The sequence below is a fragment of the Phascolarctos cinereus genome, unplaced genomic scaffold (genome assembly GCF_003287225.1).
Source record: "Phascolarctos cinereus isolate Bilbo 61053 unplaced genomic scaffold, phaCin_HiC Scaffold_3;HRSCAF=262, whole genome shotgun sequence".
NCBI lineage: Eukaryota > Metazoa > Chordata > Mammalia > Diprotodontia > Phascolarctidae > Phascolarctos > Phascolarctos cinereus.
The window spans coordinates 194,440,329-194,460,511 of NW_027555736.1; the positions used below are offsets into that span (position 1 = coordinate 194,440,329).

The 20,183-nt window shown below is 37.3% G+C and overlaps 1 protein-coding gene across 5 annotated transcripts in view; it reads left to right on the forward strand.

The window, feature by feature from the left end:
- The window catches only part of HEATR5A (HEAT repeat containing 5A), a 154,883-nt gene that overhangs the window by 110,524 nt on the left and 24,176 nt on the right, over positions 1 to 20,183 (forward strand). For all 5 annotated transcript variants that reach the window (XR_013485420.1, XM_078151399.1, XM_021004277.2 and 2 more), the window contains 4 exons: positions 9,772 to 10,006; positions 12,517 to 12,762; positions 14,257 to 14,384; positions 18,077 to 18,224. Coding sequence is in view for 4 of the 5 variants with exons in the window: in XM_078151399.1 (XP_078007525.1) it covers positions 9,772 to 10,006; positions 12,517 to 12,762; positions 14,257 to 14,384; positions 18,077 to 18,224 (757 nt within the window). In the remaining variant the exon portion in view is untranslated. The remainder of the gene's footprint in view (positions 1 to 9,771; positions 10,007 to 12,516; positions 12,763 to 14,256; positions 14,385 to 18,076; positions 18,225 to 20,183) is intronic.

Below are 20,183 nucleotides of genomic sequence, written 5' to 3' on the forward strand. Positions count from 1 at the left end.
ATATTGGCCCTGGCCTACCCATTTGATATGCAGTTCATATTTTTCCAGTTATTTAGATCTGACATTATTTGTGTGAAAAGTGTTTTGTAATTGTGTTCACATAGTTCCTGAGTTTGTCTTGGCAGGTATACTCCCAGGTATTTTATACTGTCTACAGTTTTGGGGTTTTTTTTAATGGAATTTCTCTTTCTGTGTTGCTGCTGGACTTTGTTGCTAGTATATTATAGAAATACCAATAATTTATGTGGGTTTATTTTATGTCCTGCAACTTTTCTAAAGTTGTTAATTATTTCAACGAATTTTTTAGTTGATTCTCAAAGTATACCATCATATCATCTGCAAAGAGCGATAGTTTTACTCCTCATTGCCTATTCTCATTCCTTTGATTTCTTTTTTCTTCTGTTATTGCTATAGCTAACATTTCTAGTACAATATTGAATAATTGATAATGGGCATCCTTGTTTCACCCCTGATTTTCTTGGGAAGGCTCCTAACCTGTCCCCATTACAGATAATGTTTGCTGATGATTTTAGGTAGGTGCTACTTATTATTTTAAGGAAAGTTTCGTTTATTCCTATGGCATCTAGTGTTTTTAATAAGAATTGGTGGTATGTTTTATCAAAAGCTTTTCCTACATCTGTTAAGATAATTATATGATTTCTGTTGGTTGTCTTATATAGTCAGTTATGCTAGTAGTTTTCCTAATATTGAACCAACCCTGAACTCTTGGTCTAAATCTCACTGGTCATAGTGTATGATCCTTGTGATATATTTCTGTAATCTCCTTGCTAGTACTTTATTTAAAATTTTTGCATCAATATTCATTAGGGGAATTGGTCTATAGTTTTATTCTCTGTTTTTGCTCTTCCTGGTTTAGGTATCAGCACCATATTTATGTCATAAAAGGAACTGAGTAGGACTCCTTCGCCTATTTTTCTAAATAGTTTATATAGTATTGGAATTAATCTTCCTTTAAATATTTGGTAAAATTCACTTGTGAATCCATCTTGCCCTGGGGATTTTTTCTTAGGGATTTCATTGATGGCCTGTTCAGTTACTTCTAAGATAGGGTTATTTAAGTATTCAGTTTCCTCCTCTGTTAATCTGGGCAATTTTACAAGATTTTCAAAGAAAAAAATGAGTTGACCAAAAGGACTACAAGAGTATCTAGAATAAATGAAGCAAGAAACAAACATGAAATAGTAGCTCTAGAGGAAAAAAGTTGGAAGGAGAATAAATAGCTTAGAATTGAAGGTAGAAATTCCTACCCAATTAGCATACTCCCTGCAAATGAGATTGGAAGAAATAACTCATTGCATCTAAGAGTCAAAAAGACACATTTTAAAAAATGAAAAAAAAACAGGAGAAAATGTAAGCTATCTTATTAGACTAGATTAGAACTAGAAAAATAAGTTGGAGAGATAACTTAATCATCAGACTCCTTGAAAACAACGACCAAACAAAAAACCTTGATGCCATATTTTAGAAAATCATAAATTAAAGTGACCCAGAAATGTAGTAAGAATTCACTTGTCACCTCCTAAAAGAACTTTTAGGAAAAAGAAAAAAGTTTTAGTACTAAGGAACCAGTCAAATACACACAACATTTGGCAGCCTGTATTTTAAAGTACAGGAAACCTTAGAATATGACCTTCCCAGAGGCAAAAGTTAGAGACTTGAAATTTAAGACAGACTTATGGAGACTTACAAATTGAGTATGATCCTACAAGGTACAAAATGGATCTTTAATAGAATAGTGTACTTTTAAGCATTGCTAATGAAAAGACCAGAGGAGAGTATAGAGGAACATGCAAACAAAGGAGCCAAGAAAAACCTAGAAAAGTTAAGGCATTTGAACAATTGAAGTGGGCTGAACAATGATGAAGTGCTTACATTCTGATAAGAGAAGATCAAAGTGCACCTTCCCAACTCCAACATTTTCTTTTTTAAAAAAAATTTTTATTAATTTATTTTGATTTATCAACAATCACTTCCATATGCTTTTGAGTTTAAAATTTTTCTCCCCCTTCCTCTTCACCACCCTCCCCAAGACGGCACGCAATCTGGTATAGGCTATACATATACATTCCTATTAAACATATTTTCACATTAGTGATGTTGTAAGTAAAAATTAGAACCAGTAGGAGGAACCACCAGAAAGAGGAAACAAAACTCAACAGAAGAGAAAAAAAAATGGCAATTCAGCTTCCATAGTTCTTTCTTTGGATGTGGATAGCATTTTCCATCATGAGGCCTTTGGAGATGTCTTAGATCCTTGTATTGCTGGGAAGGGTTAAGTTTATCAATATTAGTCATCACACAACGTGGCTGTTATTGTGTACAACGTTCTCTTGGTTCTGCTCACTTCACTGAGCATCAGATCACACAAGTCTTTCCAGGTTTTTGTGAAGTCACCCTGCTCATCATTTCTTATAGCACAATAGTATTCCATTATATTCATATACCACAGCTTGTTCAGCCATTCCCCAGCTGATGGGCATCCCCTCAATTTTCAGTTCTTTGCCACCACAAAAAGAGCTGCTATGAATATTTTTGTACTTGTAGGTCCTTTTCCCATTTGTATAATCTCTTTGGGATATAGCCCTAGAAGTGCTATTGCTACATCAAAGGGTATGCACATTTTTATAGCCCTTTGGACATACCAACTCCATCATTTTCAAGGGTGAGAGAGGGACTTTAAGTAAGACAGAGGGCCTATCTGTGGTTCTGTTCTGTTTTGATTACCTTAAGAGAGGCCCCAAAAGGGAGGGAAAAAGGAATGTAGAATGGAAAGAATAAGGAAGAAAGGTGAAGAATATTCTAATCTGTATAACAGGGAGCACAATAAAAGGAGTACACAAACATGAAGGAAGGGGTAAGAAGAGCAGGCATCCTCAGAGTGAGGAAAACCCTCTGTGTGATTAAGGAAGAAAAATGTGGTTCGGATTCACTCCTACAATAAGACACACTCTTAGAGAAGTAAAGTTAGCTTTAATTAAGATTATAATATAGGTATGGAAAAGGTAGATTTACAGCAGCGTGCAATTAGCAATACGACTATAGTCCAGGCTAAGAATACAAAGGATAGCAATGATATAAGAAAACATCACCAATGGGGAAGCACCAACACCTGAAGTCCAAGCTGGGGATTCCCGGGGTACAGCTTTCAGGGTCTCAATTGGGAAAGTCCCAGGCACAGCGTCCTCTCCATGGGTGAGAATCCAAAGATGGCTTTCCCAATTTGGATTTAAATAGGGCTTCTAACAGAGGGGCTTGGGGGAAGGCTCAAGTGAGTCCCTGTCTTTACTCTGCCATCTTGGCTCCACTCCCACAAATAGCTTTCTGATGGATCTTTTGTTATAGTCCTGCTATAGCCTGATTTGTAGAGATACTGTGGTATTACTCTTTGGCCTATGCCATCTCCACAATATGGTTAATCATGAGCAAAAGTCCCAGGATATGTATAATTTTCACTAGTTCAGTGCATTAGTGTATTCATGGATGAGTACATAGCTACTTACTGTCTCTCTATGAATATAATATGAAATCTGGCATCGGCAGAGTTAAGATTACTGCAGGCATATTTACAAGATTATTCACATGACTTAGATACTGTTAGAAAAACTGACAGGTTTTTAGTATCCATTAGAGGTAAATATTTTTCCTTAACAGAATCTAGAATGAAAAATTCTCAGTCTTAATATGGTGTCTGAGATTGCAGAAAGTACACTTACTAGCCTAGCATGTACAGTGATCAGTGACTTCAGGCTGTATCCTAAAAAAAATTTCTTTTTGTTACTCAAGTTTAGTAGAACTGTGTTTGCAGTAGGACTATGACAAAAAACCCATCAGAAAGCGATTTGTGGGAGTGGAGTCAACATGGCAGAGTAAAGACAGAGACTCACTTGAGCCCTCCCCCAAACCCCTCGAAATACCTGTAAAAAAAAGTGACTCTAAACAAATTCTAGAGCAGCAGAACCCACAAAAAGTCAGAGTGAAATAGATTTCCAGCCCAAGACAACCTGGAAGGTCAGCATGAAAGGTTTGTTACACCAGGCTGGGAGAAGAGCACAGTCCAGCACAAGGTGCCAGCATAGATCTGGCCCCAACAAACCTGGAGCAGGCTTCCAGGGATGGAATAACCGGCAGCTGTGGCAATTTCCAGACTTCTCAACCTATAAACACCAAAGACAACTTAGAAGGTTAGTGGGAAAGGTCTAGCGGATTTGAGTGAGAGAGGAGTATGGTCCAGCCCAAGCACAGCACCAGGATAGTGGCAGCGGCTGCTTTCGGATCTCTCAGCCCACAGAAGGTAAGGGAATAGAACAACTGATCACAAGATTACAAGAGTCTCTTTGCTGGCACTGACGCAGGATTCTGTTGTTTTGGCCATGGTTGGATCTGGGTCATAGTCCTGGGGTGAGGAGGAGCACTGGCGTAGCAGAAGTTGTGGCAGCCGTCAAGAGGGAGCCCTCCTCAGTGTTCAGGGGCAGAAAAGAGTGCTGGTGGTCACTCACGGACTGTAGCACAGGCCTGGAGAGGAGTAAACACCTTTCCTTATATCATACCACTTTGGAAGAACTGAAAACTTACAAGTCCCTAGAAGTCTCTCTGCACAAAACCCCGGAAGCTTGGGACATTACACCCTCCACACTGGAAACAAAGCCTACTTTAACAAAGAGTTAAAAAGTCAGGGAATTGACTGGGAAGATGAGCAAACAGTGGGAAAAAAAACTCAGACTATAGAATCTTACTTTGGTGACAAGAAAGATCGAAACATACACTCACAAGAAGACGACAAAGTCAAAGCTCCTACATCCAAAGCCACCAAGAAAAATATAAATTGGTCCCAGGCCATGGAAGGGCTCAAAAAGGATTTTGAGAATCAAGTAAGAGAAGTAGAGGAAAAATTGGGAAGAGAAATGAGAGTGATGCAAGAAAACCATGAAAAATGAGTCAACTTGCGAAAGGAGACTCAAAAATATCCGTAAGAAAATAACACTTTAAAAAATAGACTGGGGGCAGCTAGGTGGAGCAGTGGATAGAGCACTGGCCCTGAACTCAGGAGGACCTGAGTTCAAATCTGGCCTCAGAACAAAACACTTGACATTTACTAGCTGTGTAACCCTAGACAAGTCACTTAATCCCAATTGCCTAAAAAAAAAAAAAGACTAGACCAATGGCAAAAGACATCCAAAAAGTCAATGAGAAGAATGCCTTAAAAAGCAGAATTGGCCAAATGGAAAAGGAGGTCCAAAAGCTCACTGAAGAAAATAGTTCCTTAAAAAATTAGAATAGAGCAAATGGAAGCTAATGACTGTATGAGAAATCAAGAAATTATTAAACAAAACCAAAGAATGAAAAAAATAAAAGACAATGTGAAAAATCTCACTGGAAAAATAACTGACCTATGGGGCAGCTAGGTGGCACAGTGGATAGAGCACCAGACCTGAAATCAAATGACCTGAGTTCAAATCTGGCCTCAGATCAAACACTTGACACTTACTAGCTGTGTGACCCTGGGCAAGTCACTTAACCCCAATTGCCTAAAAAGGGAAAAAAAAAAAACCTGACCTGGAAAATAGCTCCAGGAGAGATAATTTAGTAATTATTGCACTATCTGAAAACTAAGATCAAAAAAAGAGTCTAGACATCTTCTTTCAAGAAATTATCAAGGAAACTGCCCTGATATTCTAGAACCAGAGGGTAATCCACCAATCACCTCCTGAAAGAGATCCCAAAAGGAAAACTCCCAGGAATATTATAGCCAAATTCCAGAGTTCCCAGGTCAAGGAGAAAATATTGCAAACAGCCAGAAAGAAATAATTCAAGTATTGTGGAAACACAGTGAAGATAGCAAAAGATTTAGCAGTTTCTACACTAAGGGATAAAGGGCTTGGAATATGATATTCTGGAGGTCAAAGGAGCTAGGATTAAAACCAAGAATCACCTACCCAGCAAAACTGAGTGTAAACAATGAGGGGGAAAAAAAATTGACATTCAGTGCCATAGAGGAACTTAATGCATTCTTTTTCTTTCTTTTTTTTTTTTTGGCTAGGCAGTGGGGTTAAGTGACTTGCCCAGGGTCAGACAGCTATTAAGTGTTATGTGTCTGAGGCCAGATTTGAACTCAGGTCCTCCTGAATCCTGGGCCGGTGCTCTATCCACTGCACCACCTAGCTGCCCCCAACTTAATGCATTCTTGAGAAAAAATGAGAGCTAAATAGAAAAACTGACTTTCAAATCCATGACTCAAGAGAAGTATGAAAAGGTGAATGGGAAAGAGAAATCATATTATTATTATTAAAGTTGAACTGTATACATTTTTTCATGGAAAGATGACATTTGTAACTCTTGAGACCTTTCTCATTGTTAGGGTAATTGGAGGGAATATATTTAGACAGAGGGTACAGGGTAAGTTAAATATGAAGGGATGATATCTAAAAAATAAAATTAAGGGGTGAGAGAGGAATGTACTAAGAGAAAGGAAGAGGTAGAATGCGGTAAATTATCTCACATAAAAGAGGCAAGAAAAAGCTTTTACAGTGGAAAGGAAGAGGGGGGAAGTGAGAGGGAATGAGTGAACCTTACTCTCATTGGATTTTGCTTAAGGAGGGAATAACATGCACATTCAGTTGGATATGGAAATCTGTCTTACCCTACAGAAAATAGGGGGGAAGGGGATAAGAGAGTGGGGATGATAGAAGGGAGGGAGTGATCAGAAGCAAATACTTTTGAAAAGGGGCAGCATCGAAGGGGAGAATAGAATAAATGGAGAGGGATAGCATGGAGGGAAATATAGTTAGTCTTTCACAAAATAACTATTACGGAAGTGTTTTGTGTGACTACACATGCGTGACCTATATCAAATTGCTTGCCTTCTCAATGAGGGTGGATGGGGAGGGAGGAAGGGAGAGAATTTGGAACTCCAGGTTTTGAAACAGAGGTTAAAAATTGTTTTTACATGCAACTGGGAAATAAGCTACACAGGCAATGGGGTATAGAAATCTATCTTACCCTACAGGAAAACAGAAGGGGCAGGGGTTAAGAGAAGCGGCAGTGGGGTGTGATAGAAGGGAAGGCAAATTAGGGGAAAGGGTAATCAGAATGCATGCCATCTTGGCATGGGAGAGATGGGGAGAAAATTTAGAACTCAAAATCTTGTGGAAGTGAATGTTGAAAACTAAAGTGAATTTAATTTAAAAAAAAAGAAAGCTATTTGCTGTCATTTAAGAGATTTTTTTTAACAGATAAGAGAATAACAATTCATTACTGTCAGTGCTACTTCAAGTATCCAGTGTTAGTGGCCCCAGCCTGGACTGAGAGAGGATATATTCTCATTGATGAAGACAGACTGGGAATTCTAGAGATAACCAAATCATTATATTTTCTGTCTACACAGCCATTTATCGTTGATGTTTTTTCCTCCACATTGGATAAATCAATAGTTCTCAAACTTTTTTTGCTCCTAGAACAGTATTCTTTGTCTTGACTTATAGTGGCGCAGTGAATTGTTTATGTTTGCAACAAACAAGGGGTTCACGGAAGTGAACTCTCTAGGCCTGGGCTTCCTTCGCCTATCCTTTTCCTCTCCTCCCCCTTCACCTTTTTCTTTTTAATTCTCTAAGACTCAGAGCCAAGGAAACAGCTTTTTACTTCCATAGGTAGACAATTGTAGCTTTTCCAAGGCCAAGCCAGAAAGAATAGGCAGCAAAACTACAAGTGTGGGATGTTCATGTGCTGTAAACACATCCTTACAGAACCAGTTGGCCAATACATATACCAGAGCTAAAATTTGTAACAGTTCTTGCCCTGAGAATTAATTCTAAACCACTCTTTTTCAAAGAGCAAACTTTTTTTTTTAGCGGTCCTTTCAAGTGGTTCTAAGTGTTAACATAAGGACAGGGAGATTTCAGAATTGAGAATTTGACTACTTTTTCATGCCTTTAGTTTTGTATTTTGTATAAACTATGATTGGTGCCTCTCCTGATCTCCCAGTGTAATGTTGTGTCGTGGACCTCTTTGGCAATCTGGTAAAGCCTGTAGACCCTTTCTCAGAAAGTTTTTAAACACATAAAATAAAATACATAGGATTACAAAGGAAGCCAATTATAGTGAAACCTAGCTATCAATTTTTTTTTTAATGTTGAGCAGATCCAGAATTAAGAATACCTATCTCAGAAAGTAACAAACTGGATGATCTTGACACAAAAGTATTTTAAGTTGAAGGAAAAATGTTTGTACTTTGTCACCATCTAATAGATTCTGTGATAAAAACCTGAGCCAAACTTTAAGGGATTCATTTGTGTATATGTAGATTAACTATGTATTTTGCCTTTGAAAAGAGCTAATTTAACAGTTATACTTCTACCAGTATGAATCAGTTTAAATACACGTATCTGTGGATGTTCAATATATGTTTACAAAATTTAGTTTGTAGTGTTGAAAGAAAGAAAGAAAGAGGATGCATTTTTTTGGTTAGACAACGCTCTAAAGTCTTTCTAACTTGTTTGAACATACTAGAACTTATGCTTCCATGGCATAGCCTTCCAGCATCCAGGGCTACCTTTCCACCACAGTGAGACATCAGAATAGGACTTTGTGGTAGATTTTATTTTAATAATCTAATCCTAGAAATTGTTTCTAGGTAATGCTGAATATGGTTTGTGTCAACTTTTTCCAGTGATTTAATGTCAAGTTTCAGCTCATAAGAAATGGACTTGGTGATTTTACATTATCTTTCTGTACTGAACTATCCATTTTGCTATCAAACAGCTGACATAGTGGATCTGTATGTAATCCTTTACAAGTAGCAGTAGCAATTCATTACCCTAGGGTAAAAAGAGGTAACCTATAGAAGCAAATCAGGAAAAAAAAATTTATTCAGCTTTTAGTATGGTCTTTGTTACTCTGTGTGCATGTGTGTGTGTGTGTGTGTGTAGTCAAATGTACTGAAAAAACAACAGTTTCTGTGTTTGCATCAAACGTACTCAAAAACAACAGTTTCTGTGTTCATTGGGATAGGAGTATTTTATCTTCTTAACTTCCCTGATAAAGCCTTGTAATTTTTTTTTGTCTTAAGACTCATACAAAAGCTAAGATTTTTGACTTTGTCTACTGAACATATCTGCAAAGTGTGTTATTAAGAACTCGAACATTAAAATTGTATTCAAGCCTTAATTTGGAAAAAGGAAGTCTCCAGGAAATTCCTTTAGAAATAGAAAATCAGTTGTTTAGTTTCTCTGTTTTCAAAGTACTCTCAAATATCTGGCGTGTGATTTTAAGTAAGTAGAAACTGCTTCTACAAGCTGGAGATCATCAAGTTACGCCTCTCATTTTTATAGATGAGGAAATTTAGGCCTGAAGAGGTTTAGTGATTTGTCCAGTGTTGCACAGGTAGGAATATTAACACTGAAATTCAAACTCAGATCCTCTGACTCAAAATCCAGTGCTTTTCCCATTACACCTCACTGACTTCTAAAAATTATCTTCGTTATTTTATAGTGAGACACCACACCGTAGGCATATCTCAGTGATCTGAGTTTGGACATGAAGGTAGAAGATGACCAGGCACTCATTAAGTGCTTACTACATGCCAAGCACTGTACTAAGAATTGGAGATAGAAGGAAAAAGTGAAAACAGCCCCTGCACTTAGGGAGCTTACAGCCTTGATTATAAAATTTTTTTCTCTAAAACATATATCTCAGAGTATACTGTGATAATTTTCAAGACCACTTCAAGACTTTCCTAATGATAGATTAACTTCACAGGTTTATATAATTGCTGTAGAGAGACAGAAAAAACAAACTGAGAAACAGAAGCAAGCCATGAAGACTGCCAGCTCAATGGAGGAAAATGCCAGAGATGTATCATCTTCCATAGATGGACTTCTTGACTTAGTACAAACAGATCTTGGAACACTAAGCAAACTGTGGCTTGCTGCACTACAGGATTTTGCTCTCCTAACTTTGCCTTCAGAATTTGCTTCTCAACTTCCTCTTGAAGGTAAGATAGCAAAAATCTTTTGATAATTGGTCCTTAAATATCAGTAAACATAGTATTTTTCTTCATAGTATTCTTCTTCACCTGGTAATTCAATTCAATACTAATTTATTTTGACCTCTTAGTTGCTAAATCTAAGGGGCCTTTTCTCATTCCTTATCCTCCTTAACCTCTTTGTAGCCTTTGACAGTCTTTCACTTTCTCCTTCTCTCTTTCCTCTAGGTTTCCTTTCTATCCTGGTTCTTTTCCTATCCATCTGGTTGCATCTTCTTAGTCTCTTTTGCTGGATTTTTATCCTAGTCATGACCACTAATGGTGGATGCCACCCAAGGCTCTGTCCTGGGCCTTCTTCTCTTCTCCCTCTATACCATTTTGTAGGGTAATCTCATTAGTTACAGTGGATTCAGTTTTTATCTCTATGCCAATGATTGTCAGATCTACTTATCCATGCTTAATTCCTTGGCTAACCTTCCTACTTGTATCTCCAGCTGCCTGCTGGACATCTGCAATTGGATATCCAGTAGACATCTTAAATTCAATATGCCCAAAATAGAACTCAGTATCTTCCCTCACTTCTCTCTTTTTATCTTGCCTTTTACTGGGGAGGATTGACCTCCCGGTCAACAAGGCTTATAACCTAGGTGTTATCCTCAACTTCTTTTCATAAGGATATTTGTGCCCAACCTGTGGTAGAGCGTTTTCAGTGCATATTGGTCTGATCAGTACCTTGACCCCAACATAGTGATGTCATTTTTGTTCTTTTCAAGAATGAATGACAACAACCCACCAGTCTAGGTGTTATCCTCAACCCCTTACTATCTGTCAACCCGTTTCTAATCTGTCCTCAAGTGCTATTGTTTTTACCTTCATAACATTTCTTATCTATGCTGACTAACATCTGCCACCATCTGACACAGCCACTACCCTGGTGTAGGCAGTCATCACCTCATGCCTAGACCATTGCAATAGACTTCTGTTTGGTTTCCTTGCCTCAAATCTCTTTCTCCACTCTACTCCATCTTCCACTCATCTGTCAAATCAATCTTCCTAAAGTTCAGGTCTGATCATGTCACTGTCTCTTTTCTGTTAAACTCCATTTGCTCTTTTATTACCTCCAAGATCAAATATAAAATCTGTTTGGCATTTAAAACCTTTCACAGCCTGCAATTCTCTGACAGTGGCCTCCTTCTTTTTTCTCAAACCTAAAATTCTTTCCCTCAGTTCAGGGCATTTTTACAGGATATCCCCAGTGCCTGAAACTCCTTCCTTTCTTATCTCCTTCTCTTGGCTTCCTTCAAGTCTCAGCTAAATTTCCATCTTCTGTAAGAAGCCTTTCCCAGTCCCACAGGCCAATTAGGATTCTGTTATAATAGTCCAGATAAGAGCTAATAAAGACCAGAACTACAATAGAGGCTTTAGGAATTGAGAAAAGGGACAGATAGAAATAAGAGATGTTGTGGAGGTAGAATCTACAAGATTTGGCATGTGATTGTATTGGTGGTGTTGGGATAGAGCTGAAAATGACTCTAAGGGTCCAAACTTGGGTATTTGGAAAGATAAAGCCCTCGTCAGCAGAAATGGGTAAATTTGGAGAAAGGTTGTCTCTCCCATTAGAATTTGTGCTGTTTAAAGGGAAATATTGTGTAATTTTTGTGTTTGTATCCCCAGAGCCTCACACAGGACCTAGCATAATGTAGGTATTTAATGAATGCCTATCGATTGATTATTTGTTAAATAATCATGAGAGAGCAGTGTTCCTGAAGCCAATCACCAGAAGGGCCTGGTTGGCAGTATCAAAAGCTACAAAGAATCAAGTAAAATTAGGACTGAGAAAAAAGCCTTCGGATTAAGCAATTAAGAGATGACTGGTGGGTGGGCATTTGTGGTTGCTATAATATATTAATGGTCTTATTGTGCAAAGGTGTTGGTCAAGACTACCTTGCCTGAGTGATTTTTATAAAGAATAACCTTCCCAACTGTGATTACAAAACAGTCAAGTTGGGGAGAAAGCTATATGGGAGATAACATGGTACAGAGCACTGGCTCTGGGGTTAAAGGATCTGTGCTCAAATACCTTCTCGGACACTTATTACCTCTATGATGCTGAACAAGTCATTTAACCTCTCAGTTTTTTCTGCTGTAAAATGAGGAGTTTTGACTAGATGGCTTCTCTCCTCCCTTCTAGCTCAGGTTCTTTGATCCTGTAAAAATCAGATTATTGGTAACCTTAAACCAGTTTTGGGTCATAGTTATTTGAAGTTTGCCTAGAATTCTATTCCTTAGAATGTTCAGGTATATATTCACATGCACACACGCACATGCATAAATTTTAATGCATTAGTAGTTGTGACTTTAAAAAAAAAAGATTAAGCAGTCCTGGGTAGTGCTTGATATATATTGTTATTAACTAAAAAGCTTTTAGCGTACTGAAACTTCATTGGTTGTTATTATGGGTAGGGTCTCAAACTAAAAATCACATTTATTAAAATGGTATTTGTTTTCTTTTTTTGTAGGTGGAGCTTTCTATACTGCAGAGACCAGTGAAAACGCAAAACTTCACTATCATAATTCCTGGGCTCTCATCCTTCATGCTACAGCACTGTGGCTCACTAGCACGGGCTTCATTGTAGCTGACCCAGATGAAGGAGCAACTAATCTCTCAAGACCTGTAACACCGACTACAATGTGTCAGGGTTCTTCTGGGTCAGCAGTGAAATCCCCTGAAGATGTTTATACAGACAGATTTCATCTTATCTTGGGTCAGTGACAGTATGTGAGGCTATTTGTAAGTTATACTTCATCTCAAATCTGCTCTCAATAGCAATCAAACTGATCTCAGTAAATAATGTAGTTAATTGCATTTCATTGGCTTAAATTATTCCCCGTGGTAACAGAAGTTATGAATTCCCAAGAGTACATATTAATATACTTAGTTTTTCAGCTCAATATTGAGATACGGGTTTTTTTTAGAAACCTACTAAGACTCTCAAAGTGTGGTATTGTAGCTATCCTAAAATAGTTTCAGAATAAGCAACTGCCTTTAATTAGCTTAAGTATATGATATGAGAAAACTGTTGACCAAATGAAGTAATCTATTTCTATTTTTAACTCAACTTGTAGGCATTTTTTTATGTAGGCATTTATTCCAGTATAGCTTTTAAGAAAGTTGACTCTTGGGTATTTCTATTGAAAATCAAGGTTGAATTCTAGTTTTGGTTTAGTCAGCCATCTTGAAACAAAATGGTAACTGATAATTTTCAAACTTCCTTCTGTCATTGTCATAGCTTTCAGCAAGAGGAAGCATGGCTACAAATTGCAAAGCGATGTGATTGTATTTCATGAGTTCTACAATTCACTAAATCACTGATTTTAGTCTTTTTTAGCCCAGGCAAGAAAATTAGGTTTTACTGGAGCAGTGCATGGTAATCTTCCATCTTAAGTAACTGTACTCTTGTATGTAAAATAAAGAATTTGGCGTTAGATTAGAAAGAACCAATACTCAAGTGCTTACTTCACATACTGTATATATTATATTGACTGTCTTTAGTGCAAGAAAGATTGCTTACTTACTGTATGTACATGCAGCCCTGTAATCTCTCTACTCTATTGCAGTTATTATATTTTACAAGGGAAAATTGTTAGAATTTCTCATTGTATATGCCCGAAATTTTGGAAAAGGTGGTTACAGCTATGCATCTTTGGGAGTTTGAAGGAGAGATTTTATACTTCTGATGGTGTAAAGCAGAACTGTTTTTAAAAACCCAAGTTGAAAACTCTGGAACAGTTTTTAGCAATAAAGCAGCATGGGCTGAGAATGCACTGGAAAAAAAAAGAAAATTAGGTTTTATAAAATGTTGGATTTGGTAGAAATCTTTATTTTAACTTTTACTTTAGGATTGTGAGAGCTTTTATGAAATGCAGGCTTTAACATGAACTTTAAAAAAACTTAGAAATTTAGTGAAAAAAACATTAAGTATAAATATTAACTTCTGTAGTGTAATTTTAGTTCCTGGTCTTCCAGCAAAGAGATCTTCCTAAGCTCCTCCACCCTTCAAAAAACAACTTTTGAGTATATTTTTTATTAGTTTAATTAACTGATCCGCCTCTCAAAACCAAGTCATTTAACCTCTAGATTTGTTTTAACTGATTTATTTAGATGATTATATGGTAGAGAGTCTGATTTCATGTTATAGATCCTGTGTTTATTTTTATAATTTTACAAAATGGTTCTCAGAAAAGTCTTTTGTCTGTAGGAATCAGTGTGGAATTTCTCTGTTCCCTGCGTTCAGATGCAACCATGGAAAGCATCACTGCTTGTTTACATGCACTACAGGCTTTACTAGATGTTCCTTGGCCCAGATCTAAAATTGGCAGTGATCAGGTAATCTGTTCATTTGCTGTCATTGAATTCATTAATCAAGAAATTTGGGTTAAATTCCCAAGTATAACACTGACTTTCCATATAATCCATTAAAATTATTTTGTATTTTCAAAGCACTTACTAAGTTCCTGCCATCTTTTTGCAGATACCTTTGAAAAATTACATCGTTTTTGTACTTGTTTTCTTAGGCCTAAAAAAAAATAGTGCCCCTGTTTCACAGGTAAACACACAGCTACCACCATTTGTTGGGCAGGAGAACACAGGAGGGCTCCTAACACTAACAGGTATTCTAGCACAGGTTCACTTTTGATCTGGTCAGACAAGAAGACAGCTTTAGAGGAGTTAATTAAGCTTACTTTAGCGTACGGGGCAGCTAGGTGGCGCAGTGGATAGAGCACCGGCCCTGAAGTCAGGAGGACCTGATTTCAAATGCGGCCTCAGACCAAACACTTGACACTTACTAGCTGTGTGACTGTGGGCAAGTCACTTAACCCCAGTTGCCTAAAAAACAAAAAACAAACAAACAAATAAAAAAAACCCAAAGCTTACATTAGCCTAGTTGTCTCAAAAGGGTTGCTGATAATGGGAGCTCCAACTCCTATAGCATTCTCTAATCACACTTCTCACAGGGGTGAGTGAGAATGGTAGGAGTTACGACTCCTACCAGTCCCCTAAACCTCAATGGGGGCCAGTTGAGGCAAGCACACAGATTCGCCTCAAGCTTTGATGGGGGTCGATCAGGGCGGGTACATGCATTCCTCTATGCATTACCCAGATCCCAAAATGAGTTCTGCCTTTACTGACCAGTGCCCACTTGCTTTATAGGGCAACAGACAAAGAAGGGATCATGCCATCATTAAGCTCAAAGGTTAAACTTTAGCAATATCGTCATGACCTAGCACAGTGCACGCATAGTAATTATCACATTATGTCACCCCTATATCTCACTGCAACTGTGTAGTAGAAGTTGTTTTCAGCCATGGTTTGTGAGAAATAGTATCTAGGATCCTAGAACTATTATCTAAAAAGGAATAACAAAATCCTACTTACACACTCTATAATCAACCTTACTTACAGCCTCTCTTCTATCTCAGATACTTTTTTCTGGAGATCTGCTTATTTTACGAGGATCTGTAATTTCAAGCAGTACAGGTACTCCTTCCACCAGTATAGAGCCCTTTACATCTTGGTAGATTGTCTTCATAAGTTTCCATAGCTTAAAAAAGCTAGGAGCCAGTATTTTAATTATGAACCTTTCCAACTTAGCAATGCTACTTCTCAGACTTGATCTTGAAATTTTTCCAGCTAGATGTAAGCTATATGCTTTTGTTGCATGGCTTTTAAAAAACTAGATCCACCTCCATGCCATTGGATTTTGACCTTTTACAAAAAAGTCACCAGAGAGAAATTAAAAAGTGGAAGAAGAATGTTATGGTTAAAAAATGACAGTTATGGGGCAGCTAGGTGGTGCAGGGGATAGAGCACTGGCCCCGGAGTCAGGAGTACCTGAGTTCAAATCCGGCCTCAGACACATAACACTTAGTAGCTGTGTGACCCTGGGCAAGTCACTTAACCCCATTGCCTAGCCCAAAAAAAGAAAAAAAAGCATAAAAAAAGATGACAGTTGATCCAAGCTATTTATTGGCTACTTATCTAAGTACTAGGACATCTGCTTCCCCTGTTCTGTCTTTTAGCCAAATAGCTTATCATTTTTATAGTTCCTACTGATACTTTGGTGAAGAAGATGGCATTATAACTAAAAAGTTTGAGCATTATCTTTATTGTTCAGATCCATGCAGTTGCTCATTATCACAAATAATCAAGAATCGACTTAACCACAACTACTAAAACATCTAATTATTTTCAATTTTCTTATTGTGGTGAAAAGATAAATTCAACCTAATTTCTTCTCTTATTGGAACTGATAATACACTGCTAAGTAAAATTTCACTTGTTTACTTTCCCAGTTTATCATTAGAAGACCTGTTACCTTGTCCAATACCTAAAATTCTCAACATTGGGTTTCAGTCTTGATGACTTACTTATCCTTCATTCTTTACTATTATCAGAAAATTTTTAATACATTTGATGTTAATAACATTAATTGTTGATTATTTTTCTTTGAAAATTTTAACTGCTATTCAGTGATTTTCTTCTCTTTTCACAGTATGAGTTCTTATGCTAATAGCATTTTAGCTGTCATAATAATAGGAAAGATATCATATATTAAGTATAAAATGTGCATTTGTTTCTTTAGAAATTAAATCTTTTTTAAAGTTATATATTTCTTATTGGTCCGCATGAAAACAGGGGCCTAATTTAACATAAAAAAAATTATTAGATTAACCATAACTGAATTTCACTCTTTTCCCAAAATTTAAGCCCAGCAAAAGTATCTAATGGTCTCATGCTTCTGCTTGTTCTTTGTCTTGGTGTAGTGATATCTTCTGGTTTTGTGATAGTGAATAAATAAGAAAGAATAGAGAAGAGAAAAGCAAGAAATGATAATTTTATAAGAATTTTAAAAATCATTTAAACTTATAAGTCGATACATGGGGATTTTAGCTAGAAAGTTTTTGCATGATATTTATAAACATTTGCAAATGTGATGAAATCAGATAAGCCTGTATCTTTCCTGACTACTATGGTGTGTCTTTCCATTATAGTTAATGAGGGAGCTGCTGAAAAGGAAGCTTTGCCATATAAAGGGATGAAAAAGACACAGGAACGTGTAATGCCTCTGGTGTTTACAAATTTGGAGTTGTGTGTATATGTTTTTGCACACACACACACACACACACACACACACACACTTGGAAAAAGACCTAATGAAGATAGAAAAGTTTAAAGGGAAATAGTATTATTTTGTAATGACAATGTATGAGGTTTTTTTTCCTTTTTATTCCTTTTTCCTGGGTTTTGCTAGAACTGTATGTGGTTCCTTTTGAGAAATTAAATGAAGGGAACTCAGGTACTCAGAGGGGGTTGTTGATATTCCATATCTTATGTGAGCCTTAGCCTTGGCAGAGCTTCTAATCTTTTTAAAGAAAAGTCTAGAATTAGGTTTTCAATGTGAAGCAAACATTGTTGTATGTGTAACCACATATTTCAGGAACTAGCCATTCTCATTTTTGCCTCTGCTCTAGCTGCTTAAATGTGTTTATATTACAGTGTTAGAACCACAAATGTAATTTTATTATACATTAGTGATTCCATAATTAATAATGACTTATTTTTTTTCTCCAAATTTATTTATTTAGTGAGGCAGTTGGGGTTAAGTGACTTGCCCAGAGTCACACAACTAGGAAGTATGTGTCTGAGGCCAGATTTGAACTCAGGTCCTCCTGACACCAGGGCCGGTGCTCTGTTCACTGATTTAGTTTTATATAGGATTTTTCAACAGATTCTTAATGTTATTGAGCTCATCAGTCTTTTATCATGAAATGGGCCTTTTTGTTTAGAAATAAAGAACCAAGTATTTTTCATCTCATATTAAACAGCTTTCTAACACTTTGGTGGTTTTCAGTGGGTTAATCAATCTACTATGCAAATTCTTGTTTTTGCCTGATTATGTGCTGAATTTTCTAAATTTGATGGTACCATTTAATTTTAGTATTTTTTCAAATACTAAAATACAAAAATAAAGAGCATGTTTGCTAATATGAATTTCAACACAGTACTTTCTGCCTCAGGATTTAGGAGTTGAGTTGTTGAATGTACTCCATCGAGTAATCCTGACTAGAGAGTCACCTGCCATTCAGCTAGCTTCACTTGAAGTTGTGAGACAGGTTATCTATGCAGCCCAAGAACACGTAAAGGAAAAAAGGAGAAGTGCAGAAGGTGAGTGTCACAGAGCATCATTGGAAAAGGGCACTATATCCTCTTGGGGGAAAACATAAGTAGATAAATCAGTACAAGATGAATACAGAGTAAATTTTGAGGTGGGGGGGGCGGCAATCAATATCAACTGAAGGAATGAAGAAGGACTTCCCTATGGGAGGTAGCCCTAGAGCCAAGCTTCTGGGAAAGCTAGGGATTTGGCAAGTTAAATTATGGAAGAAATTCATTTCAAGCATCCTGCATCCTCTCAGTGGATCTCACAAGCTCCGATGGGTTACTTTGTCATCGTTGTGCAGATGACTCCCAGGTAGATATATCTAGCCCTATAATCTCTTTCCTCCTAGTCCTCCCCTAGCCCCAGCTGCCTACACCCCATCCAGGCCATTTGCGTGCTCACACCACTTGAATGAAATTAGAGTTATCAGTTCTGTTCCTTCCTGGGAGAGGGAGGATCACAAGGTCTTACCCTTTGCCTGCCTCTGGCCACCAGATCTCCCTAGGCACTGTAGTCTTCTTTCCTACTGATACAACCTATGGACACTTCAGCGTTACCATCAGCCTGGACTCTATACCCATAAGACTTAATAGGCCTTGTCATCTGCCCAGCAGCTGAACTTCCTTTTATGTGCTGTCTCCTCAAATTAGAGTGTGAGCTTCTTGAGAGGTGGGACTGCCTCACCCAGTAACATTACTTGTTAATAGCTATTTCTGACTAGATGTCCCATAGGCCTCTCAAATTCAGTATGTCCAGAATTAAATTCATTTGTTTTTCCCCTCAAACCCCACCACCCTTCCTAAGTATCTTATTTCTATGAAGTGAACCACCACATTTCTAGTCTTCTAGGTTTACAACCTCAGAGTTATCTTTGATTCTTCCTTCTCCCTCATGCCCCATTTGCACTCATTTACCAGTTTTCATCAGTTCTACCTCCAAAACATTCTTGTATCTCTTCTCTTTATTCACAAAGCCATTATCTTCATCACCCCTTGACTGGACTATTACAAAAAACTCCTAATTGGTCTCCCTACTTCTAATCTCTCTAATCTAGCCTCCACACAGCTGCTAAATCAATATCCTAAAACACACTTTTGACCACATCATACCCCTGTGCAAGAAGCTTTAACCACCTCCCTTTTGACTTTAGGATAAAATAGAAACTCATCTGTTAAGAGTATTTAAAGCCGTGTTTGAACACCACCTAGCTAAAAGTAAGACAGTCCCTGTTGTCAAGGAACTCCCATTCTAATGAGGAAAACAAAGCAGCTGCATGGCATAGTGGATAGAGTGCTAGGCCTGGCGTCAGGAAGATCTGTGTTCAGATTCAGCCTCAAGTGCTTACTAGCTGTATGACCCTGAGCAAATTACTTACCGTCTGTCTGTTTTAGTTTCCTCAGTTGTAATATGAGGATGATAATAGCACTGACAATACCTATAAAGCACTTAAATGCTTATTGCCTTTGCCAGTATAGATAAAGTGCCTGTAACCTCTGATTGCTCTCTGCAGTTTAATTTTGGCCCGTACTTGTGGAAACTGAAAATACTAGTTTATAAATCAATTAAAATTTTAATGAATATTAAAGAAATGCCCTATTTAATACAGTACTGTTTTGTCTACTGGTACTGACTTGCATGGTTGGAAAGTACTGGTAAAAATCTTTAGGCCAGCACAAGTTTTGGCATGCTGATAAGGTAAATCATTTATCTTCAGTTCTGCAAAGTACCCTCTTAATGGAATAATCACATACCTCCAGAAGACTCATGAAATTGTGAAATTGTCTTTGAAAATATTATTTTGTAGATTTTTGTGAGGCATTCCCTATTCCAATTCTACATTCTTCACTTAACTATCAGGCTTTAAATGGGATTGAAGCTGTTTCTAGAGCAATCTCTGTTACAATAACTTTGCTTTCTTACGTTCCTACTCTTTTATCTGGTCAGTCATTTAATAAGAAAATATT